The sequence below is a fragment of the Dermochelys coriacea genome, chromosome 9, assembly GCF_009764565.3.
Source record: "Dermochelys coriacea isolate rDerCor1 chromosome 9, rDerCor1.pri.v4, whole genome shotgun sequence".
NCBI classification, from domain to species: Eukaryota; Metazoa; Chordata; order Testudines; family Dermochelyidae; genus Dermochelys; species Dermochelys coriacea.
The window spans coordinates 35,518,755-35,546,730 of record NC_050076.1 but is presented as its reverse complement, the minus strand read 5'-3'; the positions used below and the strand labels follow the sequence as shown (position 1 = coordinate 35,546,730).

At 44.5% G+C, this 27,976-nt stretch overlaps 1 protein-coding gene across 7 annotated transcripts in view; it reads right to left on the bottom strand.

Moving 5' to 3' along the window:
* Positions 1 to 27,976, bottom strand: part of COL4A4 (collagen type IV alpha 4 chain) — a 149,771-nt gene that overhangs the window by 2,532 nt on the left and 119,263 nt on the right. For 4 of the 7 annotated variants that reach the window (XM_038417514.2, XM_043492129.1, XM_043492128.1 and 1 more), the window contains 7 exons: positions 27,859 to 27,966; positions 21,784 to 21,939; positions 13,790 to 13,888; positions 8,560 to 8,568; positions 7,364 to 7,498; positions 3,951 to 4,067; positions 1,429 to 1,617 (listed from right to left, as the gene is read on the bottom strand). In XM_038417514.2, the coding sequence (XP_038273442.2) occupies positions 1,429 to 1,617; positions 3,951 to 4,067; positions 7,364 to 7,498; positions 8,560 to 8,568; positions 13,790 to 13,888; positions 21,784 to 21,939; positions 27,859 to 27,966 (813 nt within the window). The remainder of the gene's footprint in view (positions 1 to 1,428; positions 1,618 to 3,950; positions 4,068 to 7,363; positions 7,499 to 8,559; positions 8,569 to 13,789; positions 13,889 to 21,783; positions 21,940 to 27,858; positions 27,967 to 27,976) is intronic. The other 3 variants (XM_038417516.2, XM_043492130.1, XM_038417517.2) reach the window with 3 other exon arrangements.

Here is a 27,976-nt window from a genome sequence, read left to right as displayed (position 1 = left end):
AGAGGGTTAGGAGGGAGATTGGCAATTCATACACAACTCCTTATCAGCACTGGAAACGTAAATGACAACTTGTGATCAGTTAATTTTGTAAAGTCTGACAGGCCACTGCTACTAACTCAATAAGATTAAACCTCAATAACAAGTTTACTGCCTCCCAGCAAAGATTTCACAAGGATTTATAATTGTAGTAGAGGGATCAGTCCATCTGAAAGGGTGGAGTCCTGCAACATTCTGAGCATTACCATCAAGCAGACTTCAGTGGGAATTAAAAAGTACTCGGCACTTGGGATGGGTTCTCCTGCCAACACTGGATCCCAAAAGTGTTGTACCTGTAATGGTCTATTACATAAAGAAGAATTGTAAAAATGACTACAGGTACATATCCTAAAGGTGAATCCTATACAGAATAAGCTGATGATTATTTTATAACACCCAAAAGTATGCTATGTGCTTCATGGACAAACAAAAGCCATGATCACCACCTTGAACAGCACTCTTTATTCCCTGATCCTGCAATAGCATTTGCTAATGCGGGTGGGTATAAGGTCTGGGCTAGCAGATCCTATTGCTGTATGGGGGCATAAATAAAGAAAAGACCCGAAAAGAAGACAGGTCAGAGGTAGGGAGTAGGGAATACTGGGATTTTCTATTAGTTGACTTCTAAAGATTTTTATGACTGTTTTGTAGATCTTTCCGTTACCTTGTGTAAAAATTAAACTATTTAAAACCAAAAAAAGATGCAAGACAAGAAGAGGCCAAACTTGGCTTTTAAACAAGAGTAATTGCTTAAAAACACCTTTGCGTGCAAAGTTTATTAACCCTCGAGCCTTTTCTCTGTAAAAGAAAGAAGACAACTCCCCCTCCCCCTCTTACGTAATACGTAAGCTGCTGATCCCAGAAATTGTCCTCAGTAGCTGCAGATGCTCAGAACTTCTAGGTATACAGGCACTTATTTGGTGTCTATCTTTAGTTAGTTCTGTTTGAAACATCAGTATAAGTGACCCAAGGCACATAAAAGAGCCTTTTCAGAGCTAGCATTAGAATTCAGGAGACTGTTGGCTCTATCAGGTGCTCAGAAGATTAGACACTCTGACATACATGGGATTTATGATGCTGGGCTGTTACCTATGTTTTGAAAAAGTCATTTTAATCTATTTTACAACAAGTAACAGGATGCTATAATAGCAACATTTTCTATAGTGGTTTAAGAAACAGTCCAATATTATAAGAAATACGCAGACATGAGGATCGGTATTTTGAGTGTCATACACTCACTTCCTATATAAACTGAGTCAACTATTGCATAATAAAGCTTAATACAATATGCTGCAATACACTAATCATTTGTTGTATATGAGCAGTACACATCTGGCACAGAACATTTTGGATGAGATATAAAGAATGTCCCTCATTTACTGCAGTACTTACCAAGATCTTGATTATGAGCTTTCTCCTGTCCTTCCAAATAGAGCAGACTATATCCTGTCCACAATCTTGGCATTCCCTCAGGACAAAATGGTTCTTTATCTGACTGACTGTGAAGAATGAGCAGGAACCCACTAGCAGCTCTCGTTTCAGGCGCTGGTGGTCCTGGGATTCCAGCTTGGCCAGGTGGACCTTAGGGAGAAGGGATAAAACAAAGATGATTGCTTGAACATTTAAATAGTTCAGCCAAGACAGGCGTTGCTTTAGTTTTTCAGAATGAATTTCAATGCTCAGTCAAAGGTTCCAGATTGAATGCAATTCACACTGAAGTACTGTTCTTATCCAGGTATTGTCAAGGGCAGCACAAGCAGAGCAAGTGGTTCATCTCAATCACTGATTTGGAGCGTAGTTTCCTCACATGCCCACTGAACCCTTTGAACTGAGACGATCAGCAGTGCCAATTGTGCCTCTGATTTTATCAGCATGGATCCATGTCCACTAAGAAATGGACTGAGGCCAGCTTGTAATTTCAGATAGATGCTGATCACTATGAGGACTTTCCGGTCTGGCCTGGATTTGAACAAGTACGAACAGGCATCATGTCTGTGACCAGCAACAGGCATCAGTAAGACCAGTTTCTTAACAAAAGTCATATCTGAGATGTAGTTTTAATTACCAGCTGAAAATTACCATCTAGGCCCCAACTCAGGAAAGCACCCCTATTCAGGTATGGTTGCTTATCTTTAAAGTCAATGGAACTTAAACACAGGCTTACTGTAATGGATTTAACTTAGGGCTGTCGATTAATTGAAGTTCACTCATGTGATTACCTCAAAAAAATTAATCGCGATTAATCGCAGTTTTAATCACACTGTTAAACAATACCATAGCAATTGAAATGTATTCAATATTTTGGATGTTTTTCTACATTTTCATATGTATTTTATTCTGTGTTGTAATTGAAATCAAAGTGTATATTATTTTTATTACAAATATTTGCACTGTAAAAAGATAAAAGAAATAGTATTTTTCAATACACCTCCTACAAGTACTGTAGTGAAATCTTTGTCTTGAAAGTGGAATTTACAAATGAGATTTTTTCTGTTACATAACTGCACTCAAAAACAAAACAATGTAAATCTTTAGAGCCTACAAATCTACTCAGTCCTACTTCTTGTTCAGCCAATCGCTAAGACAAAATAGTTTGTTTATATTTACAGGAGATAGTGCTGCCCTCTTCTTATTGACAATGTCACCAGGAAGTGAGAACAGGCATTTGCATGGCACTTTTTTACCTGACATTGCAAGGTATTTACATGCCAGATATGCTAAACATCCATATGCCCCTTCATGCCTCAGCCACCATTCCAGAGGACATGCTTCCATGCTGATGACGCTCGTTAAAAAAATGGGTTAATTACATTTTTGGCTGAACTCCTTGGGGGAGAATTGTATGTCCCCTACTTTGTTTTACCCACATTCTGCCATATATTTCATGTTATGGCCGTCTCGGATGATGACCCAGTACATGTGGTTCATTTTAAGAACGTTTTCACTGCAGATTTCACAAAACTTAAAGAAGGTACCAATGTGAGATTTCTAAAGATAGCTACAGCACTCATCCCAAGGTTTAAGAATCTGAAGTGCCTTCCAAAATCTGAGAGGGACGAGGTGTGAAGCTTGCTTTCATAAGTCTTAAAAAAGCAACAATCCGATGCAGAAACTACAGAACCCAAACCACTAAAAAAGAAAATCAACCTTCTGCTGGTGGCATCTGACTCAGATAATGAAAATGAACATGCGTCGGTCTGCACTCCTTTGTATTGTTATTGAGCAGAACCTGTCATCAGCATGGATGCATGTTCCTTGGAATGATGGCTGAAGCATGAAGATATGAATCTTTAGCACACCTGGCACATATTTATCTTGCGATGCCAGCTACAACAGTGCCATGAAAATGCCTGTTCTCCCTGTTAGGTTACATTGTAAACAAGAAGCGGGCATCATCATCTCCTGCAAATGTAAACAAACTTGTTTGTCTGAGTGATTGACTGAACAAGAAGTAGGACTGAGTGGGCTAGCAGGCTCTAAAATTTTATATTGTTTTATTTTTGAATGCAGGTTTTTTTTGTACCTAATTCTACATTTGTAAGTTCAACTTTCATGATAAAGAGATTGCACTACAGTACTTGTATTAGGTGAATTGAAAAATACTATTTCTTTTGTTTTTTTACAGTGCGAATACTTGTAATCAAAAATAAATATAAAGTGAGCACTGTAGACTTTGTATTCTATGTTGTAATTGAAATCAATATGCCTGAAAATATAGAAAACATCCAAAATATTTAAATAAATGGTATTCTATTAACAGTGATTAATTGCGATTAATTTTTTTAATTGCTTGACAGCCCTAATTGAACTACCTGCTTAGATGTTTCCTGAATTAGAGCCATGTTTTGTATTAGTCTGTCTATCGTCAGTGTCAACCTGACAAATATTTGCAGCAGAAAGTGGATCATTCTTACCTTCTGGACCAGTGTATCCTCGTTCTCCTATGACACCTTGGTCACCTGAGGGTCCTGGTGGACCAGGTGAGCCATCTTGACCTGGCAAGCCAAACAACCCTTCTTCACCTTTACTTCCTAGACAAAAATGAAGGATGCATTTTATCTTCATATGGCTTCATATAAAGGTAAATACAGTCCAAACACATAGTGTACAAGGAGCCATTTAATAGTACTGTGCAAAAGGGCCTGCTTTACAATGCTGTACCTAGTCCTGCCCCAGATATTCTTAAAATACTCAAATATGACACCTACAGAGTAAATAAGTATCACAGAACTTGGTGGCGGGGGGCGGTATAAGAGTTGTGCTCTTTCCCTGTGACCATAGGATTAGATGCAGGGGTGTGATGATATTGCTATCACCAATTGAACTTCATGTCCCTATTCCAGAATGTGCCTGCTTCTGGATTTCAAAGTTTACAATCCTGCAGAGCACTGCAAAAAATTCTGTAATAAAAACTGAAACCAGGCAAAGCCTGTACCAAGATGTCTATTTCCACTTGACTAATTATTTGAACAGTCCCTCAGAACAAGCTCTGCTTTTCTGACCTGAAGCTGCTATTAGATTCTGCACTCTTCTGCATAACTGGGTGACAGATTCTGCTAGTACAATCAGGTAAGTGGTACCACTTTTATCAAAACTATCTTTAGTTCTTACATCACAAGTTTCACAACAGGGCTTGGTCTTTCAGGCCCCCATTCAGCAAAGCATTTAAGCATGTACTGGAGTCTCTTTAGGGCAAGGTAAGCATGTGCTTGAATGCTTTGCTAAACAGGGATGGACTTTGCTGAATTGGGCTTAATTGTTTGTTCAGTGAAGAAGAAGAAGAAGGCACCATAAGCCTGTGATATCCCTCAAAGAATGCATCACCTCTTTTTCTCAGATATGCAACAAATGTCATATTATTGTGAATACACTATTGATTAGTAGATGGTGCCAATGGGTGCTTGATAATTTGATTGCAAAGGCAGCAGACAGTGTGGGATATGTTTACTAGACATTTTTAAGCAGATGATTTTCTGAGTTTGATACAGTTCTACGTGTCAAATGTCGTGATGTTTGGCAGCCCCTTTCACAGAGAGAGAGAGAGAGAGAGAATTTCAAGATGAACATGTTTCCTTAGAGATAGGGTCAATTCTCATTAGTGAAATTTGTATGCTTAATTCTTTGCACATTTGCATTAAGTGTTTACCCTTTGGAAAATGATTTTTTAATACTGAGACACAAACTTTAAAAGTCCACTACATTTTACTTTTTATTATGTTTGAGAGAATCTAAAAGTCACAACAGAATTTAACATGGGGGTTTTCAAACTGGGGGTCGTGACCCCTCGGGGGTTGCAAGGTTATTACATGGGGGGGTCGCGAGCTATCAGCCTCCACCCCATACCTTGCTTTGCCTCCAGCATTTATAATAGTGTAAATATAAAAATGTTTTTAAATTATAAAGGGGGGGCACACGCATAAGCTTGCTGAGTGAAAACTTTCATACAGTAAGCTTATGAGTGCGACCCCCCCTTATAAAGTTTGAGAATCACTGATTTAACAGCTTTTCAATACCTGTTGCCTAATTTTTACCCAAAGTTCAAGGACTGGAAAGTTTTTGTAATAAATATTATCCCTCAGTAAAATTTCTAGTTTTCTTATCTGCCTGCATAACTTTCCCAGCAAGGATAAGGTTGGTTCCTATTGTATCAGTAAAAGCAAATGCATAATTAAATTTTCTCCTAACATACCAGCATGAGTATGCATCACTGTACCACCTGGTTTTACAGAAACTGTTTAAAGATTTATATAATGAAAACACTGTGCCCAGATTCCAAAGATGCCTCTTAGTTGACTAATGAATTAATTCACTGTAGTAAACTAAGCAGTACAGTAAAAAGTATTTTATTTAATTACATTAGATCAAAGATCAACCTGAGTATCTTCCTCTGAAGATATGAAGATATCCAGTAATATCACCATGAAAAATATGAATTCCCTAGGTGATAACTGCCTGAGAGTGTCAGATGTATCCCATTATCTAGAGCTAATTAAGACACAACCTCCACATTTCTATCAAGTCGTCAACTGGAATCACCACTAGCTGTTTTACTTCATAATCTTTTATCTACCAGAAAAAAATCACTGAATGTCAGCCTCTTACATGCTCCCTTTTAAATTCTTTCTCTGGTTATTTTTCTTCTATTGTAACCATTACATCTACATTGCGAAGTTCCAGGAGACACAAAACACTGTAGCATGAATCCAACTAATTCTATGGTCCTTTCAGGCCTTTTAGTAGCATTAGCCAGTTAATCATTATTGTTAAATTTAATTTTTCCAAGTAAATTTTTCTCAAGCCCAGTAACTTGGTGTTTGTTTTGTTTTTAGTTTGTAAAAAGGAGAAACACTATTGATCAGGTTGGCATCCCCACTGCATGACGCCCTGTACTCCTGGTTCTGGATTCAAATAGTACGATGCACTTCGGCAGCCAAATCTCTCAGTCACTCTGCATACCCATCTGCATGAAGTATCTCAGTATTAAACAGTATGTTTCCGGAAACCATTGGTGTGGTGTGCTGCTTTATTTTTTTAATGCAAGATCTGAATAGTGGAAAGAGGTTGTAAAGTCTGATTCCTTGATTTAGAGAGAGAGAGCATGCACAAGACAGAGCCCAGTAACTAAATCCTCTACTCTGAGAAGCATACTCTTATGACTTAAATTAGTTCATCATTATTTTCAGTTTAAAGCCCAATCATTGCTGGCATCAAATGGGAAGGAGTTCCAGGGATATACACAGTATAGCATAGTGCCCCAGTGTAGGATGTTCTAAGATCAGCGAAGCTTTCATGTTTCTTATTCAATTTTCTCTCTCCCAGTCTTATTTCCAAACCTCCAAAACCACAAAAAGCTTATCACACAGATGCTTATTTGTTACCAACTCCATTCTGCCACCCTTTCACAGGCTGCTTTCAGTGAATCTACTTGCAGCATAAGAAGGCACTCTTCAGCATGACCGGGGGTTTGTTGTGAAATTAGATTTTATAGTAATTCTGAATTTCAATAAGTCATAAAACCTAAAACAGTAGGGATTTTTTTTTGCTTTCATTTTACTGACTAAGAATGACATTTACTTGTTAAAATTCCAAATAAACCTCTCACTGTCTTATTGATGAGCCTAGCCATTATGCCATATTAGCATATACAAGAAAGAAGAGGAGAAAAATGCCTAAAACACCTTGGGGAAAATATTCAACACCTCTCCCTCCTCTACCTACCCCTGTACACTCGAAACAGCTTTGCATGATGGGTGTAGAGAACACACTTCTCAAAGCCTTAAATGTTCTGTTTGTCTTAAATTACCAAGTAGTTAAATCCAGGCTTTACCTGGGGGTCCAAGGTAACCTATTGGCCCTGGAAATCCTACAGACCCTTCAGTTCCTCTTTGTCCTATTACTCCATGAGGACCTGGTGTCTTGGGACATGGGGAGTGTTCTGTTCTTCCTGGTTCACCAGGGTCACCTGGAATTATGCAATAAAATTAAAACAACACCAATTGGAACAAAAATCTGTGGGAGATCAACATTCCCCTTTTAATTGCTTTTGAGATTAGAGTGCATTTCTGGGGCTGTGTTCCCAAAACTTTAAACAATGAGATACATAGGTTTAACTTTACTTTCAGACTGTCTAGACTAGAATTTAAAGGTGTATTGTTAGCATGTGTTAGCTAATACGTTTTAAAAGTCTAGTGTAGACAAGGGATACCGCCCTTAATGTGTGCTAAACCGGCTGAGTTGAAGCTTGGATGGAACATAGGCTTTAACTCCATCAACTGAGCACATGTTAAAGTATATGCTGCCTTGTCTACGCTCTGTAGGCAGCTGAGAAAGTCTCCACATGCAGCATGGGAGTAAGGAAGTAGGGGTTCCATCCCACATTACTCACTCACTTTAGATGAAAGCCACCAGAGCATGGCTACAGTTTATGTATTGTTTGTTGCTTATTGTTTCAGTTCAAGTACTGGAAAGATTTTGCACTAAATATTATCCCTCAGTAAAATTTCTAGTTTTCTTATCTGCCTGCATAACTTTCCCAGCAAGGATGAGGTTGGTTCCTATTGTTCATTTGTCTGTAGTAAGTACATTTGTAAGTACATTTGTCTAGAAGACTTATTGGATTAGTTCAAAGTCAGTGGAGTCGATGTCTGCGTCCACTGATCTGATAGCAGGACTGGGGCCTTGGCTCATTTAGAGAGAGCCTACTGTGACAGCAGATAAAATGAAATGCAATAGATGTGACAGATCGCTTAAGAGAAAACACTCATATTTTGCATACTTGCATACAGAATTCTATGTACACATATTTGACACTTTATTGTGGGGCTCCTCGGCATAGTACACGATTACTCTGCCTGTAAACACAACCCAGCTATGTTAAAATTGATTATAATCACCCTATTATAATGATATCTGTCATTCTTAGCTTCCAGCTATGGCTTTACTATCCAGGGAGCGTGGAATGTACAGAAAGAAACCCAAACATGCAGAACAAGTATTAGGTTAATAAGGCATTCTCCAGCTTACCTCTGCAACCTGAAGGATTCATCAAATGGAAAGCAGACCATGCCAGCCATTGCCAAGCAGGATGGAAACAAGTTTCATGTAAATTAGAACAAGGAATGGAATGAGAACTGAAATAGGTCATATGAACTGACATTATTCAGTTCATACTGAATATAAATAATTCAGTATAAATAAATATACAGTTCATACTGATGTAAATAATAATGGCAAAATATAAAGTACATGTCTTAGGATACTGCCTGCAAACAGTTTTCACAAGAACAAAAAGGAATCCAAAATCAATGTCATTTTGTAATACATGGTATTGTTAAATGGTGAGGTGCTTTGTGGGATGTGCAAACTCTTCTAGATGGCCAGTTCACACAGTGCCAAATCCCGAGGTCCTTGCTCAGAGCTAAGTCCTTTCACTGGGAACCACAGGTGGAGAGGCTTTTCTCTGTGAGGAATTCCCCACAACTATATGTAAGCAGAGATACCACCTGGAAATAGCCTACCTTGCTTGTCACCATGAAAGGTTTTCCTCCTCCCCCCCCCCCCGCTGCTGGTGATGGCTCATCTTAAGTGATCACTCTCCTTACAGTGTGTATGATAAAACCCATTGTTTCATGTTCTCTGTGTGTGTGTGTATATAAATCTCCCCACTGTATTTTCCACCAAATGCATCTGATGAAGTGAGCTGTAGCTCACGAAAGCTTATGCTCAAATAGATTTGTTAGTCTCTAAGGTGCCACAAGTACTCCTTTTCTTTTTGCAAATACAGACTAACACGGCTGCTACTCTGAAACACCTCTATCCTGTATTTACATGCCCCAGAGATGCCCCTCCATTGTGGTTTTGTACAAAAAGGTGCTGCATATATGATTAAAATAGGAGCAGGGATTGAACATGCCTCCAGGGCCCTTCTTTGGTGAACTGACCTCTGAGTTCCATACAGCTATATGAGGGAGATAAAACAGTTCCTTGTGGCTCCCCACAGCTGCTACAGAAAAGCCAGAAGGGTAGGGCTGGTGTAACACTGGCAAGGCTGAGGCTGCTCTCTCTCACAGATCCCCTGAATCGGTTCATCCCCTCTTCATAAACCTAAACTGAGTGAATGATTTTCAGGGAATTCTGTGATTGGAATCTCAATTTTTTCCTGCCTTTCTGGCCACCTCCTGTAATAGAGGGTGATCTGGTCTCAGCTTTTCTATACACTTACTCAGTCTTTATTTAATCAAACTTTTACTTGGGGTATGAAATAACAGCTGACTTAAAAACTAAGTAAGGATCTAAGGATTTGGCCCACAATACTTTGTATTCATCCCTTATTCCCACAGGGGTAGAAATTAGTACAGCACTCAGCAAAGAAAGAATCACATATGATTAGATGAAATGACTATATTCTAAACTACTTTTCAGATTTGCATAATTATAAAACATCTGTTCTTTATCGCTAAGAAAGGTTTTTTAATTGGTAAATAAAATATTACATTTTCCAATCTTGAGAAACTCCTTTATCCATTTGAATATATTAATTCTTCCTAAAGCCTCTTATTTTGATGCAACAGGCAAAGGTAAGACTTCTTACTGTGTACTGGAATTCTTGATACTGTGGTAGTATGTAGTATTCTGGATATTAAGATATTGTGCTTAATGAATGTTACTTGAGAAAGATAATGTAGAAAAGGAAAAGTGGGTGATGAAATATGCAGTATGAACTTTGCCTCTTTTACAGCAAATAGCCTCTGTTCACACATGGTACATATTTGCAAGAACCCTCACCTGGCATGTTCATGCTCTTTGGTCTTGCAAACTATTGCAAGTATCAGAAGAGAGGGAAGAACATCTTTGCCAGCAGGCTGGCTAACCTAGTGAGGAGGGCTTTAAACTAGGTTCACCGGGGGAAGGAGACCAAAGCCCTGAGGTAAGTGGGAAAGCGGGATACCGGGAGGAAGCACAGGCAGGAAGGTCTGTGAGGGGAGGGCTCCTGCCTCATACTGGGAATGAGGGGCGATCAACAGGTTATCTCAAGTGCTTATATACAAATGCACAAAGCCTTGGAAACAAGCAGGGAGAACTGGAGGTCCTGGTGATGTCAAGGAATTATGACGTGATTGGAATAACAGAGACTTGGTGGGATAACTCACATGACTGGAGTACAGTCATGGATGGTTATAAACTGTTCAGGAAGGACAGGCAGGGCAGAAAAGGTGGGGGAGTAGCACTGTATGTAAGGGAGCAGTATGACTGCTCAGAGCTCCGGTACGAAACTGTGGAAAAACCTGAGTGTCTCTGGATTAAGTTTAGAAGTGTGTGCAACAAGAGTGATGTCATGGTGGGAGTCTGCTATAGACCACCGGACCAGGGGGATGAGGTGGATGAGGCTTTCTTCCGGCAACTCACGGAAGCTACTAGATCGCATGCCCTGATTCTCATGGGTGACTTTAATTTTCCTGATATCTGCTGGGAGAGCAATACAGCGGTGCATAGACAATCCAGGAAGTTTTTGGAAAGCGTAGGGGACAATTTCCTGGTGCAAGTGCTAGGGGAGCCAACTAGGGGGAGCGCTTTTCTTGACCTGCTGCTCACAAACCGGGTAGAATTAGTGGGGGAAGCAAAAGTGGATGGGAATCTGGGAGGCAGTGACCATGAGTTGGTTGAGTTCAGGATCCTGACGCAGGGAAGAAAGGTAAGCAGCAGGATACGGACCCTGGACTTCAGGAAAGCAGACTTTGACTCCCTCAGGGAACAGATGGCCAGGATCCCCTGGGGGACTAACATGAAAGGGAAGGGAGTCCAGGAGAGCTGGCTGTATTTCAAGGAATCCCTGTTGAGGTTACAGGGACAAACCATCCCGATGAGTCGAAAGAATAGTAAATATGGCAGGCGACCAGCTTGGCTTAATGGTGAAATCCTAGCGGATCTTAAACATAAAAAAGAAGCTTACAAGAAGTGGAAGCTTGGACATATGACCAGGGAAGAGTATAAAAATATTGCTCGGGCATGTAGGAAAGATATCAGGAGGGCCAAATCGCACCTGGAGCTGCAGCTAGCAAGAGATGTCAAGAGTAACAAGAAGGGTTTCTTCAGGTATGTTGGCAACAAGAAGAAAGCCAAGGAAAGTGTGGGCCCCTTACTGAATGAGGGAGGCAAGCTAGTGACAGAGGATGTGGAAAAAGCTAATGTACTCAATGCTTTTTTTGCCTCTGTTTTCACTAACAAGGTCAGCTCCCAGACTGCTGTGCTGGGCAACACAAAATGGGGAAGAGATGGCCAGCCCTCTGTAGAGATAGAGGTGGTTAGGGACTATTTAGAAAAGCTGGACGTGCACAAGTCCATGGGGCCGGACGAATTGCATCCGAGAGTGCTGAAGGAATTGGCGGCTGTGATTGCAGAGCCCTTGGCCATTATCTTTGAAAACTCGTGGCGAACGGGGGAAGTCCCGGATGACTGGAAAAAGGCTAATGTAGTGCCCATCTTTAAAAAAGGGAAGAAGGAGGATCCTGGGAACTACAGGCCGGTCAGCCTCACCTCAGTCCCTGGAAAAATCATGGAGCAGGTCCTCAAAGAATCAATCCTGAAGCACTTAGAGGAGAGGAAAGTGATCAGGAACAGTCAGCATGGATTCACCAAGGGAAGGTCATGCCTGACTAATCTAATCGCCTTTTATGATGAGATTACTGGTTCTGTGGATGAAGGGAAAGCAGTGGATGTATTGTTTCTTGACTTTAGCAAAGCTTTTGACACGGTCTCCCACAGCATTCTTGTCAGCAAGTTAAGGAAGTATGGGCTGGATGAATGCACTATAAGGTGGGTAGAAAGCTGGCTAGATTGTCGGGCTCAACGGGTAGTGATCAATGGCTCCATGTCTAGTTGGCAGCCGGTGTCAAGTGGAGTGCCCCAGGGGTCGGTCCTGGGGCCCGTTTTGTTCAATATCTTCATAAATGATCTGGAGGATGGTGTGGATTGCACTCTCAGCAAATTTGCGGATGATACTAAACTGGGAGGAGTGGTAGATACGCTGGAGGGGAGGGATAGGATACAGAAGGACCTAGACAAATTGGAGGATTGGGCCAAAAGAAATCTAATGAGGTTCAATAAGGATAAATGCAGGGTCCTGCACTTAGGATGGAAGAATCCAATGCACCGCTACAGACTAGGGACCGAATGGCTCGGCAGCAGTTCTGCGGAAAAGGACCTAGGGGTGACAGTGGACGAGAAGCTGGATATGAGTCAGCAGTGTACCCTTGTTGCCAAGAAGGCCAATGGCATTTTGGGATGTATAAGTAGGGGCATAGCGAGCAGATCGAGGGACGTGATCGTTCCCCTCTATTCGACACTGGTGAGGCCTCATCTGGAGTACTGTGTCCAGTTTTGGGCCCCACACTACAGGAAGGAGGTGGATAAATTGGAAAGAGTACAACGAAGGGCAACGAAAATGATTAGGGGTCTAGAGCACATGACTTATGAGGAGAGGCTGAGGGAGCTGGGATTGTTTAGTCTGCAGAAGAGAAGAATGAGGGGGGATTTGATAGCTGCTTTCAACTACCTGAAAGGGGGTTTCAAAGAGGATGGCTCTAGACTGTTCTCAATGGTAGCAGATGACAGAACGAGGAGTAATGGTCTCAAGTTGCAATGGGGGAGGTTTAGATTGGATATTAGGAAAAACTTTTTCACTAAGAGGGTGGTGAAACACTGGAATGCGTTACCTAGGGAGGTGGTAGAATCTCCTTCCTTAGAGGTTTTTAAGGTCAGGCTTGACAAAGCCCTAGCTGGGATGATTTAACTGGGACTTGGTCCTGCTTTGAGCAGGGGGTTGGACTAGATGACCTTCTGGGGTCCCTTCCAACCCTGATATTCTATGATTCTATGATTCTATGAAGAAAATGATCATTTATTAAATTGTTTCAGTGACTCAAAAATGTTCTATGCAACTGAAGACTGCAATTACCATTTTAAACCAGCCTTGCACAACTCATTTACCAGACCAGCACATACTTCATCAATGAAGACCGATTACAATAATAATAATAATAATTAATAATAAAAGAATTATATCTAATTTACTCAACAATATTTCCTTATCCCAAGTTAGTGGATGCTAGAATTTTGTCAGGTTGCTATAAACTCTTTTCAAGTGAACACTATATAAAAGTATTCTGTACAGATATTAAGATCAAAGCTTCTCAAGGCTGAGTGGCCAGCACACACATTGCTGCATGGCAGAGAACCATGTGCTGTTCAAAAGTACCTTCAGGACCTTGAGGGCCAGGTTGTCCTTGAAAACCTCGATCCCCAGATGGCCCAACAGGGCCAGGGAGACCCTGGGGGCCAGGGTTTCCCATCGGACCTTAAAAAAAAAAGTGAGTTTTTGTCACTAGTACTTAAACTGAGCAGTTAAATCTGGTGACCCCCTGTGATGCTGAAAGCACAGAACACAACAGCAGTGAGGTCAGGCATCAGGTTCCTGACTAGTTACTGTTCTGTGCAAAATAGCTGGGGGCCAGATTTTGCTCTCCCACAGGAAAACCCCTCATGGAGTTTCCTATGACAACTCCTGCATGGGGAGGGCTGGCTCTATGTACTGTTCCTGTCCGAAGCAGAAGCATCAAGCCCTGCAACACTCATGAACCTGCTTGGAGGCACAGAGCCTTCCATATTGAAGATATATGCCTCTGCATTTGTTCCATAGAACCCTGCAGCTTTTACAGCTCCCTGGCATTATGATTCTACTGGAGCAGTGGTGGGCAACCTGCGGCCCATCAGGGTAATCTGAATACGGGCTGCGAGACATTTTGCTGATGTTGACTGTCCGCAGGCATGGTCCCCCGCAGCTCCCTGTGGCTGCGGTTCACCTTCCCGGCCAATGGGAGCTGCAGGAAGTGGTGGCTAGTACATCCCTGTGGCCTGCTGTTTCCCTCAGCTCCCATTGGAGAGGAACAGTTGCCCACTACTGTACTGGAGTCAGCTGCCAGGGTTTGCCCCACCTGTGGCAGACCCCAAAACCTCCTTTAGAGGAGGGGGGGGTCCCACAGGAAACATCAATAAATCAGATTTCATTAGATTTCCAGTGGAATCCCCACAGTTGGTTGAAGAAGAGGAGGTTACTCACCTTGTGCAGTAACTGACGTTCTTCAAGCTGAGTGTCCCTGTAGGTGCTCCACTTCAGGTCAAGGTGTGTCCCAGCGCCTTTGATCTAAGATTTCTTAGCAGTACTCCTATAGGCTGCGCACGTGCTGTGCCTGCATCTCAAGCTGTCAGTGTGAACAGCGTGTGCAGAGTCCGGGATCCTCAGTTCCTTCTCTACAATGGAGTGCGTTACAAATTCCGAAGTACAGGAGAGGAAGGCAGGTAGTGGAGCACCCACAGGGACACTCATCTTTAAGAATGTCAGTTACTGCACAAGGTGAGTAACCTCTTCTTCTTCGAGAGATGTCCCTGTGGGTGCTCCACTTCAGGTGACTGAAAAGCAGTATCCCTTAGGATGTTTGGGACTTCGGATGAGGCAAGAAGGTTGTTGACATGCAGCTCTACCCAATCTGGTGTCAGATGCTGCAGTGTGGATGAGAGCGTAGTGATTGGCGAAGGTAAGGTTCGATGCCCAGGCAGCTGCCTTGCATGTATCAGAGACTGGGATATTATGGAGAAAGGCCGTGGAGGTGGAGACAGCTCTAGTAGAGTGTGTCCTAATTGATGTAGGACGTTGTATTTGCCTGAGTTGGTAACAAAGGTGTATGCAGTCAGCAATCCATTGGGAAAGTCTCTGTGTAGAGACAGCATTTCCCTGGTAGTGCTGAGTAGTAGAGACAAAAAGTCTGGGTGTTTTCTAAACGGTTTTGTCCTACCCATGTAAAAGGATAATGCTCTGCGAACATCAAGAGTGTGCATTGCTGTTTCAGAGGCGTTAACGTGAGGTTTTGGGGAAAGTGTTGGGAGGTGTATATGTTCATTGAAGTGAAAGGAAGAGTGTATCTTAGGTAAGAACTTTGGATGTGTGCAGAGTGTGACCTTATCGCGGAAGAACGTAGTATACAGAGGGTCCGCCATAAGCGCCCCCATTTCACCCACTCGTCTGGCAGATGTGATTGCTATGAGGAAGGCAATCTTCGTGGACAGATGGAGAAGGGAGCAGGTAGCCATTGGTTCAAAGGATTTATCCATCAGGGCCTTGACGATTAGGTGTAAATCCCAAGGTGCAGCAGGCAGTTTCACGTCTGGGTATTGTATCTGGATACCCTTAAGGAACCTTTTGGTGATTGGATGGGCAAAGACCGTTACGTTGTCAATCTTATGGTGGAAGGCTGTGATTGCCGCAAGGTGGACCTTGAGTGAGCTCACAGAGAGGCCAGATGTTTTAAGGTGTAAAAGGTAATCAAATATCAGTAGAAGTGAAGCAGAAACTGGAGAGGTCTGCTTGTCAGCGCACCAAGACGTGAAGCGTTACCATTTATGCAGGTAGGTAGTGTGCATGTTGTGTGTTCTGCTGTGTAACAAGACAGCGCATACTGGGTCCGAACACGTTAACTCCACATTAGAGAACCATTGATCAACCAGGTCCTCAGGTGGAGATGTTGTACGTTGGGGTGCAATAGTTGTCCCCTGCGTTGTGATAGGAGGTTGCTGAGTGGGGGGATGGGGAATAGGTGGCTTGACTGACATGCGGAGGAGGAAGGGGTACCAGGGTTGTCTGGGTCTCGCTGAGGCTATGAGAATGATGACTCCTTGGCTCTGTCTGTTCGTATCTTCTGAATTACTCGATGCAATAGAGGTATTGGTGGTAACGCATATATGAGGGTTTCGGACCAAGGGAGCATAAAGGCATCTCCCCGTGAATGTTTCCCCAGGCCTGCTCTGAAGCAGAATGTTGGGCATTTTTTGTTTGTTGCTGTGGCAAATAAATCCAGTTAGGGATAACCCCAGGTGTGGAAAATGTTGGAAAGAATGGTGTCGTTGAATTCCCACTCGTGCTGTATGGGGAATGATAGGCTGAGTTCTTCTGTGGTGGTATTCTGAGAACCTGGCAGGTATGATGCGAAGATATGGATATTGTGTTGAAGGCACCAGTTCCAAAGTTTTACTGCCTCTCCGCAGAGGGAGTGGGACCGGGTTCCCCCCGTCTGTTGACATAAAACATACACGCGATGTTGTTGGTCAGATTCGAATTCGGCGGTTTTGGATGATAAGGAAATGGAGGCAAGCATTGTGTACAGCTTGGAGTTCTGGTCAATTTATGTGAAGCTTGGTTTCTGAAGTGGCCCAGAGATCCTGAGTGGTGAGGTGGCCAATGTGTGCACCCCATCCCATGAGGGATGCATCTGTGGTGATGGTAATTGAAGGGGGATCTTGTCAAAAGGGAATCCCGGTGCAGAGGTTGATGGGAGAGGTCCACCAGAGAAGTGAGTCCTTGACATTCTGGGACATAGTTAATAACCTGTTTAGCCTGTGCTTGTTTGTATACCGTGGCTAGCCAACCCTGAAGGCATTGCATGTGCAGGCAAGCATTTGCAACCACAAATGTGCAAGCGGCCATACGTCCTAAGAGCTGTAGGGAGTCTCGGACTGTAGTCTGTGGGCTGACATGTATCTGAGTGATCAGGATGCCCATTGTGTGGAATCTGTCCTGGGCAAGACCAGTCGTGGAATCGAGGTGGGCACCAATAAAGTCTATTTTTTGGGTAGGTTGTAAGGCAGATTTGTTTTTGTTTATTTGCAGGCCCAAGATGCAGAAACAGTGAAGGGTTGTAATAGTGGCATGGATCGCTTCTGACTGAGTGGGAGACATGAGGAGACAATTGTCCAGGTAAGGAAATATGAGGATTCTTTTTTTTCCTAAGATGTGCTATGACAACTGCAAGCACCTTGGAGAAGACACGTGGTGCAGTGGAGAGGTCAAACGGGAGGACTCTGTATTGGTAGTGTTGCGCTCCCACACCAAACCTGAGGAAGCGTCGATGGACAGGGTGGATAGAGACACAGAAATATGCGTCTTGGAGGTCGAGGGTTGAAAACCAATCTCCTTGCTCCAGCATCAGAATTATCATTGGAAGAGTAACCATGCAGAATTTCTGTTTCTTGACTAACTTGTGCAGATGTCGAAGATTGAGGATAGGGCACCAACTGCCATTTTTCTTTTCCGTCAAGAAGTAGTGGGAGTAAAACCCTTTTCCTCTGTGTTGAGGTGGTACCTCCGCTATTGCTCTGAGATGTACGAGGAGATGAATCTCCTGACAGAGCAATTGTTCGTGAGAGGGGTGTCTGAAGAGAGGGGAGGGGGAAGGTAAGGAGAGGAAGGAGATGGCATAACCCAATCTGATAATTTCCAGAACCCATTTGTCCGTAGTCATAGTTTCCCAGTTGGCCAGGAACGGACGCAAACGGTGTCCAAAAAAATGGTTGGTAGGAGTTGGCGCTGGAGAGGGTGCAAGATTTTCTATACCCTCAACCAAGACTTCAAATTTGCTTAATTGGGTTAGGAGGGTGGGTCATCATTGTTTGGGGAGGGCAACGTTGTTGGTTCCTTGGCCTATGTTGTTGTTGTTGATTATATGGTCTGAAAGGTGGATGTTGTGCAAAGGTATGGTAACGCTGTCGTTGGTATGGCTGATATCTGTATTGCCTCTTCTTTGGGGCAGGTGTTTGGATGCCTAAGGATCAAAGTGTGGCATGGGAGTCTTTCATGGAGTGAAGGATCTTATTGGTTGTAGAGGCAAAGAGCTTGTCTCCGTTGAAGGGAGATCTTCAACCCTATCCTGCATCTCTTTCAGGAAGGAGGAAGAAGCAAACCATGAGGTTCGCCGCATGACAACAGCTGCGACTGTGGATCTGGCCACTGCATCCGCAGCATCAAGGGCAGCTTGGAGAGCTGTGTGGGAGATCAATTGGCCCTCGGAGACTACCACTTTAAATTGTTATAATTTATCCTCCGACAAATCATCAATAAATTGCATTAACTTAGCATAATTTTTGTAGTCATATTTTGCTAAGAGCGCCGCATAGTTTCCTACTCTGAATTGCAAAGTGGAAGAAGAATACACTTTGCGGCCAGAGTCCAGTTTCTTGTTAACTTTGTCTGATGGAGTAGATTGAAAGTGTTGGTATTTGTTTTTTTTTATTTGCTGCATCGACCCTTAGGGAATTAAGTGAGGGGTGCGTAAATAGAAACTCAGATCCCTTAGATGGGATGAAATATTTGCGGTCCAATCTCTTGCTAGTGGGCATTATTGTAGCTGGAGCCTACCAAATACTTTTAGCAGGTTCCATAATGGCCCCATTAATTGGTAGGGCTATTTTGGAGGAGGTCATAGCTTGCAGGATGTCAGAAAGCTCGTGTTGTGTTTCAGGTACCTCCTCTAGGGTGATCTTGAGCTCTTCTGATACTCTCTGAAACAGCTCTTGAAAGTGAGCGAGGTCATCAGTAGCAGGAGGTGGTGGGGATACCATGGCATCTTGAGGTGTTATTGCTATAGAAGAGGTGTGCAGGGCAGTGTCTCCTGTAGGGAGGGCTTCCACTTCAGGTCTTATCTGGGGTTCAGTGTAAGCCAGAAGTGGGGAGGGTCTGACAGCTTTTCTTCGGGCAGCCCGCAGAACACCTGAGTGTAGTGTGGTGTAGGGTAGGTCCACGGACCCCAGTGTGGCCATTGCCTGGGGTGGGGTGGGGGCATAGGTGGTCCCATCCAGGGATTGCCATACCAGTGTGGATAGCCTTGAGGAAATGGGGATCGTGCTGCAGGGCTTCTCCCATTGTAGGTAGCTGAAAACATCTGGTCATCATATTCTTTGTCCTCTTCCCCTTCGTCTTCCTCCTCTTCATCCTCCCATACTTCATTGGAGGGGCTTGAAGTAGTAGGGGAGTACTGAAGATACGGTGCTAAAGGTCTTGGTGACAGACTGGTGCCGAGAAGAGGAGAGTCAGGAGCACGGGACACCCTTAATTCCCCTGGTTGTAAAAACTGCAGTGCTGCTGACTGACCAGGAGTCAGTGCTGGTGTAGCTGGTGGAGGCAGAGTCTGCTGGGGCATCTGCTGGCGTACTGAAGGGTGTCCCTGGGACACAAGCTGGCTCTGGGTAGTAGGAACCCCTGAGGTAGGCACTTCAAAGGAGGCTGGAGACCTCAGGGGGCTCGGTGTGGAGAGTGGTGGCTGGAAGCGGTGCCTCAGGATCAGAGGACGGTGCCACAGCCGCCGCTTGTGCTATCGGCACCGTAGCAGCTCTCGGCACCGTGCTGACGGTGGTGGCCAAAGGAGAGCTGAAAGAGGCGGGCAGCTGAAAGCCCTGAGCCTCGGCACCATGGAGAGGGGCAGCCGACACAGGGTCAGTGCCTGAGGTGCCTGCTGCATGAAATGAGCTGAGCCGCAGAGCGGCTGCTTCTGAAGATAAGAAAGCCAGTTTGAACTTTTTTTCCGAACATCCATGAAGGGAGAGGAAGCTGGCCATTTTTCAGTCTTTCCTTTACCTCTGAAGGGTATCACAGAGGTTTGCTGGCCAGGGTCAGACGCTGGTCTGAGTGAGTTTTCTAGGAGCAGCATTTTAAGCCTGAACTCCCTGTCCTTGCATGTCCTCACCTCAACTTATTACAGTGAACGCATTTTTGGGGTACATGAGACTTCCCCAAACCGCGTACACAGTATGAATGCCCATCCAAGATGTGGATGGCATCCTTATAGGCGACGCATCTCTTAAAGCCGGGGGAGCCAGGCATGCCGGAAACTGCAGTGTTTTTGTTTGTTTGTTTGTTTGTTTTTGAAGAAATAAATGTAACAGTTAATGTAACTATTTAACTAAACTAAGAAACTAGCTCACAAAAGCTTATGCTCAAATAAATTTGTTAGTTTCTAAGGTGCCACAAGTCCTCCTTTTCTTTTTGCAGATACAGACCAACACGGCTGCAACCTAGCTAATCTTAGAGAGCACTGCTGAACTCCATCTCTAGCCAGGAACGGTAGAGAAGGAACTGAGGAGGCCAGGCTGTGCACACACTGTTCAAACACTGACAGCTTGAGAGTAGGCACAGCGCGTGTGCAGCCCGTAGGAGTACTGCTGTAGAAATCACCGATCAAAGGCTCTGGGACGCACCTTGACCTGAAGTGGAGCACCCACAGGGACATCTCTCAAAGAACAACGAACAGTGTGCATCCATTTGGCTCCTTCCCAGACCCTCCTGTTCCTGCCCTGGCAGCTGTCCCCATGTGTAGATCTGTCAAGGTTCCTTCCCCACTCTGAACTCTAGGGTACAGATGTGGGGACCTGCATGAAAGACCCCCTAAGCTTATTCTTACCAGCTTAGGTTAAAACTTCCCCAAGGTACAAACTTTTACCTTGGACCTTATGCTGCCATCACCAAGCGTGTTAAACGAAGAACAGGGAAAGAGCCCACTTGGAGATATCGTCCCCTCAAAATATCCCCCCAAACCCTACACCCCCTTTCCTGGGGAAAGCTTGATAAAAATCCTCACCAATTTTCATAGGTGAACACAGACCCAAACCCTTGGATCTTAAGAACAATGAAAAAGCAATCAGGTTCTTAAAAGAGAATTTTAATTAAAGAAAAAGTAAAAGAAAAACCTCTGTAAAATAAGGAAGGGAAATACCTTACAGGGTAATCAGATTCAAAACATAGAGAATCCCTTTAGGCAAACCTTAAGTTACAAAAAGACACAAAAACAGGAATATACATCCCATTTAGCACAACTTCTTTATCAGCCATTTAAACAAAACAGAATCTAACGCATATCTAACCAGATTGTTTACTAACTCTTCACAGGAGTTCTGACCTGTACTCCTGCTCTGGCCCCGGCAAAAGCATTACACAGACAGACCCTTTGTTTCCACCACCTCCAGAGTTTAAAGTATCTTGTCTCCTCATTGGTCATTTTGGTCAGGTGCCAGCAAAGTTATCTTAGCTTCTTAACCCTTTACAGGTAAAAGGACTTTGCCTCTGGCCAGGAGGGATTTTATAGCACTGTATGCAGAAAGGTGGTTACCCTTCCCTTTATATTTATGACAAGATCTATGACAGGACAGTGGCCAGAGGAGCCTGTCCCTCCCCTTCCACGTGGCTGGAAGCAGATCCCCAAGAGCACATGGGTCTGTCGTGTATGATCTGACCCACAATTCTTACTGTTTAAAAATGTGAAGACTGAGTAGGCAATTTTTCAAAAATGGGAAGTTACCATAATGTAGATACTCAGAAGAATCTGCCAGAAGGCAGGTATTCACTCAAACAAAATCATACACTTTAAATCATACCTTTCAGGCCTCCTCTTCCTCCATTTCCTGGAAAGCCTTTGGCTCCTTGCTGCCCTGGCTGGCCAGGAATACCGGGTGCACCTGGAACACCAAATTCCCCCGGATCGCCCTTCACAAAGATAGTCTTTCCAGGAGGGCCAGGATTGCCAGGCAGGCCTAAAACAAATAAAATGGATATTAATAGTGCATTCACAAAGGGTAATCTTTTCAGAAGTGCTTAAGTCCCACTGAATTTCAATGGGAAGTAGGATCCTAAGTCATCAAGGTATGTTAGAAAATGTTGTTCTAAGTCCTACGTCAAGATAATACAAGGGAGGAAGTCTCCATGGGATTGCCCCTGTCCACCCCCAAAACCACTGGGATCCTCCACAATCAGAAAGAAGCAGGTGAGTGCTATTGAGACCCCACCTGTCCATGTTGGCTCTGTGCTCCTGGCTGCCCTCCCCTCCTCAACTCCCAGCTGCCTGGTGGTGCAGCTTCATTGCAGTGAGCTACCAGCACCATGATCAGCTATATGGGACTTTGTATTTCAATGTCCTTGTTTTTTCAATAAATATAGGAAAAATCCAGAGCTACTATGACGAAGGTGTTTAACCCCTTCACCAGTGTAATTAGGCTTGTGGAATGTACAAATTCTGCTGACTTCACTTGCAGAAGTTTGGTGACCAATCATCGGCTCTTGAACTGACTACTGTCTAAGGGCTTGGCTACACTTGTCAGTTAAAGTGCATTAAAGCAGCCCTAAATCAAGATGTGTCCACATTGGCAAACCATGTAGAGTGCCTTGACTCCGCAGCTAGAGTGCTCCTGGTACTCCACCTCGGTGAGTGGAATAACATTTGCTGCGTCCCGACTGGAGCGCCGCAGCACCAGTGTGGATGCCCTCGTCTGTTAATGAGCTCTGCTCGGCCTCAAAAAGTGTCCCACAATGCCTTTTCTAGCCACTCTAGTCATCATTTTGAACTCTAGTGCCCTGCCCTCAGGTGACCAACTGTCAGACCTGCCCTTTAAATTCTCTGGGAATTTTGAAAATCCCCTTTCTGTTTGCTCAGCCAGGCATGGATTGCTCTCAGCGAATCCAGGTGACCATGATTCCACGCGCTAGGCGATCCCCAGTATGGAGCAATGGCGAGGTGCTGGACCTCATCAGTGTTTGCGGGGAGGAAGCTGTCCAGTCCCAGCTACGCTCCAGCCATAAGAATTACGATACCTTCGGGCAGATATCAAGGGACAATGATGGAAAGGGGCCATGACCGGGATGCACTGCAGTGCAGGGTTAAAGTGAAGGAACTGCAGAATGCTTACTGCAAAGTCCGCAAGGCAAACCGCCGCTCCGGAGGTGCCCCCGTGCCCTGCCATTTCTACAAAGATCTGGACATGATACTTGGGGGCGACCCTACCTCCACTTCGAGGACCACCATGGACACTTCAGAGTCCAGTTCAACAAGGCAGGAGGAGGAGGAAAGCGGGACCAAGGGTGCTGAGGAGGAGGGAGACACCCCGGCATCCCTAGATGCATGCAGCCAGGAGCAGTTCTCAAGCCAGGAGGAAGGTAGCCTAGCCAGGCGCGGCGGCCGGTGGTTGAGGAAGGACAAACACCAGAGGAGGTGCCCAGTAAGTAGCTTTTATTTTGGGAAGGAAGTTGTTTGGTGCGGGCTCTTGAGGCGAGGAGGGTTAGGGCTGCATGCATGCCTACATGTGGAATAGGGTGTTGATGTGCTCTCTCATATCGTGGTGATCGGCCTCAGTGATTTCTTCAAAGGTCTCATGCAGAAGCTGGGTTCCTTGAGAGAGCTACTGTACTCCTTGTCCCAGTAAGGCTAACATGTCTGCGCCACTGTGCCATGACGGATGGGGGGACCATTGCTGCACACAGACAAACCTCATAAGGGCCAGGGCGGAAGCCGCATTGTAGTAGAAGACCCTCCCTTGCTTCTCAGGTCACCCTCAGCAGCGAGATATCTTCCAGGACGAACTCCTGTGGAAAATGTGGGGACAGTGTCCAGTATAGGGGCCCCCTGCAGCTGTTAGCGCTTCCCAAGGCACAGAACCCCAGAGGGCAGTACGGCTTGGAAACAATCAGTCCCCTTGCCCTTGTGCTTACTCACCATTTCGGGGTTCCTGTGGGTTATGTGTGCTCGCTTTGGGACAGGCAAATTCTGCTATTGTGTAGGCTGTGCTTGTGTTTAAGTATGGGTGAATCATTGCTCTGGTCTGTGAACAATGCTGCCTCTATTAAGTGTTGCATTTTGCCTTTACAGATGCAGCCTTGAGGTCTCAGCTGTCCATGTTATCACCCGCTGAAAGACTCCAAAGAATTAGGAAGAGGCCACGCAGAAGAAAAGAGAACATGCTGCATGAAGTAAAGCAGCAGTCCCTTAATAAAAATCAAAAAGTGCAGGAGTGGTGGGAGAGTGAAAGGAGGGTCTGCCAGCAGAACACAGATCACCAGCACCAAAGCACGGAGTGGCTGCAAAGTATTTTATTGAGCGCCAAGTGGACTTGACACAGGCGCTCGTAGCCATGTAGGCGGAGCACTACTGTGCCCTCCCCCCACAGCCCTTGTCCCAAAACTCTTTCCCTTGTGCCCCCATGTCACCTCCAACCCACTTTCCCCCACATCTGGGTTCTTATTGCCACCAGCTGCCTCCAACACCTGTAGCTTCACCACCCAACCCTGCAAACTACGACCCTTACCCACTGCACTCAACCACCATGCATTTTAGCCAGCCTGAAGTACAGCACTCATTGCACAGCACTCCAGACAAGAAGGCAGACTATGATAACAGGACATACGCAAATCTGTGTTTGAACTGTTCCCCACCCCACCCCGTTGTCCTTTCTGTTTCCCAAGCAGTTATGTTTCTTTTCAATAAATGAATTTTCTTTTAAATAAATGGATTTTTGGCTTTGAAAACATTCTTTATTATTGAATTAAGTAAAAGATACCTTAGCCCAGGAAAGGCACTGTAGCAAACACATATTCCCACTAACATTGGCAGCACCGCTCTTCACTCCCATGCAGGGCACCAAGTATTACTGGTGGTTTTCAGCCTCAAATTGCTCCCTCAAGGCATTCTTAATCCTTGCAGCCCCACGCTGGGCCCCTCTAATACCTCTGTTCTCTGCCTGTTCAGATTCAGCCTCCAGGTGTTGAACCTCTAAGTTCCATGCCAGAGTGAATCTTTCACCCTTCCCTTGACAAATGTTATGGAGGGTACAGCACGTGGATATAACCATGGGGATGTTGTCATCGGCCAGGTCCAGCTTCCCATACAAACCGCACCAGCGGCCCTTTAAACTGCCAAAAGCACACTTCACAGTCATTCTGCACCGACTCAGCCTATTGTTGAACTGCTCCTTGCTGCTGTCAAGGCTCCCTGTGTAGGGTTTCATGAGCCACAGCATTAAAGGGTAATGGGGGTCTCCAAGGATCACAAAGGGCATTTCGACTTCCCCTACAGTGATCTTCTGGTCTGGGAAGAAAGTCCTGGCTTGCAGTTTCCTGAACAGGCCAGTGTTCAGAAAGATGCATGTGTCATGCACCTTTCCAGGCCAGCCTATGTTAATGTTAATGAAACACCCACAGTGATCCACAAGTGCCCAGAAAACCATAGAGAAATACCCCTTCCAATTAATGCACTCATAGGCTAGGTGGGCTGGTGCCAGAATTGGAATATGCATCCGATCTATCGCCCCTCCGCAGTTAGGGAAACCCATTTGTGTAAAGACAGCCACAATGTCATGCACGTTACCCAGAGTCACGGTTCTTTTGAGCGGGATGTGATTAATGGCCCTGCAAAGTTGCATCAACACGATTCCAACGGTCGACTTTCCCACTCCAAACTGGTTAGCGACCGATCAGTAGCTATCTGGAGTTGCCAGCTTCCAGACTGCAATAGCCACCCGCTTCACCGGCAGAGCAGCTCTCAATTTCGTGTCCTTGGCCGCAAGGTGGAGGTGAGCTCATCACACAGTCCCATGAAAATGGCTTTTCTTAACCGAAAGTTCTGCAGCCACTGCTCGTTATCCCAGACTTGCATGACGATGTGATCCCACCACTCAGTGCTTGTTTCCTGAGCCCAAAAGCGGTGTTCCACGGTGGTGAGCATGTCCATTAATGCCAGAAGCAATCTTGTGTCAGATGCATTATGCAAGTCGATATCATCGTCAGACTCCTCACTGTCAGTTTGTACCTTAAGGAGTAACTCAACTGCCAAATGTGATGTGCTGGCGAGACTTGTCAGCATATTCCTCAGCACTTCGGGCTCTATTCCCACAGTCTGAAAGGGAAGACAGAGCACGCAGTACAAAAAACGTTGAAAGATGGCGCCAAAAGTGGACAGAAGCACAGGGATTGCTGGGATGTGAAGTGATGGATCACGGGGCGTTGGGACAGGACCCAGAATGCCCCGCACCCTCCACCCTCTTCCCACAAGCCATAGCGCCAGAATGGGAAGAGCTGCTCTGTGGGATAGCTGCCCATAATGTACCACTCCCAATGCCACTGCAAGTGCCACAAATGTGGCCACGCCAGTGCGCTTGCAGTATCAGTGTGGACAGACTGCAGCGTTTTCCCTACTGCGTTCTCCGAGGGCTGGTTTAACTCTCAGCGCTCTACATCTGCAAGTGTAGCCATACCCTAAGCTTTACATGAGAACAGCCCTCATCTACAGAGGTTATATGCATAAACATGCAGCTCCCTCTTCCCTCTTCTTTCCCACTTCTGGGGATAGAAAAGCTATTTTAGCTCTGTTCTTTTTGTAAATGGCTTTTCTATACATGAGTGTCGTCATTTTAAGGCCTAATATCACAGGACCTTCCAGGACTACAAGGACGTGCTCTGCAGCCTATTGGAGAGCAATGAATCAACCTTTTTTGCAAGGATAAAAGTTCCTTTCTAGCTTGGCTGGGTTGTAAGATATTGGAACTTAAAACCCTTAGGAAAATTGCCCAGAACCAAATATTGCCCATCCTATGCCTCCTACTGGTGTCACTTTAATGGGAAAATTCCACAATTAGGAGGAAAGAAGGAACAATGCTTTAAAAAATGTCTACTGTCAGAAGCTACTCAGAGCTGTAGAAGGCTGGAAGTAATCCCGGCAGAGATTCTTAAGTAGAAGGAGTGCAATTGAAGTGGACAGAAGTATACGATGGTTCCAGTTTATAACATGGTCTTCAATTTTAGCACCATCCAAAATTACACCTACCAAAAGACAGGAGGTAGTCAGTCTTAGACCAGTAACAGTTTTAAGGTGTGATATCCTGTGATCCTACAGAGCTAGGAAGAGGAGCGCTAAAACAGTGGAGGAAAAAAAGATTCCTAATTTTCCAGCAGAAAATGCAACTCTTGTTTCTGGCTCTGGATGGGTCTGAGATGCTGGACCTCAACATCATGACACTTTTATGAATGGAAAAGCTGTTTTAGGATATTTTAGAGGTCTTTTTATAACACCGTCTTTTAGCCTGCTAGAGTTGCATTCACAGTGAATGTGTTTACACGTATCTGTTGGGGAATACTAAAAGTAGTCCCAATAAAATTTAAAACACACTCTAATATGCTTGCAAAATAGTTTTTATTCCCTGTAACGTATGTGGCCTACACAGAGTACATGATGGTATGGTTTAAAGGTTTCATTGGAACTTGTATGGAAGCCTACATAATGCATCCTGATAAAACCTTTATACTTTACTACATAATACTCATGATGATACCTATCTCTAGTAAAATGGGGATCATAATATTTATCTCCTCCGTAAAGTGCTTTGAGATCTATGGATAAAAAGCACTTTACAAAGGAGATAAGTATCATTATACCCATTTTACAGATGGGAAACTGAGGCATGGGGTGGCATAACTTGCCCAAGGTCACCCAGCAAGCCAGAAATGGGACTAGAGTGCAGATCTCCTGAGTCACTATCCATTGTGCTGCACTGTGCCTCTGTCCATGTATTTATGGAATGGCCATATTTATTACCCTCTTTGCCTCTTCCCATGTCACGTGCAAATATATATATGATTAGAATACAGTTTTCACTGTTTTGGTTAACTGATCATGTTTGATTTTCTTGTACCTCTGATGCCATGTGAACCAGGTGGCCCCTGATCACCCGGAGGACCAGAAGCTGCAGTTTCAGGAGATCTTCCCACAGATCCTGCAGGCCCGGTATCTCCTGTTCTACCTGAGGGAGC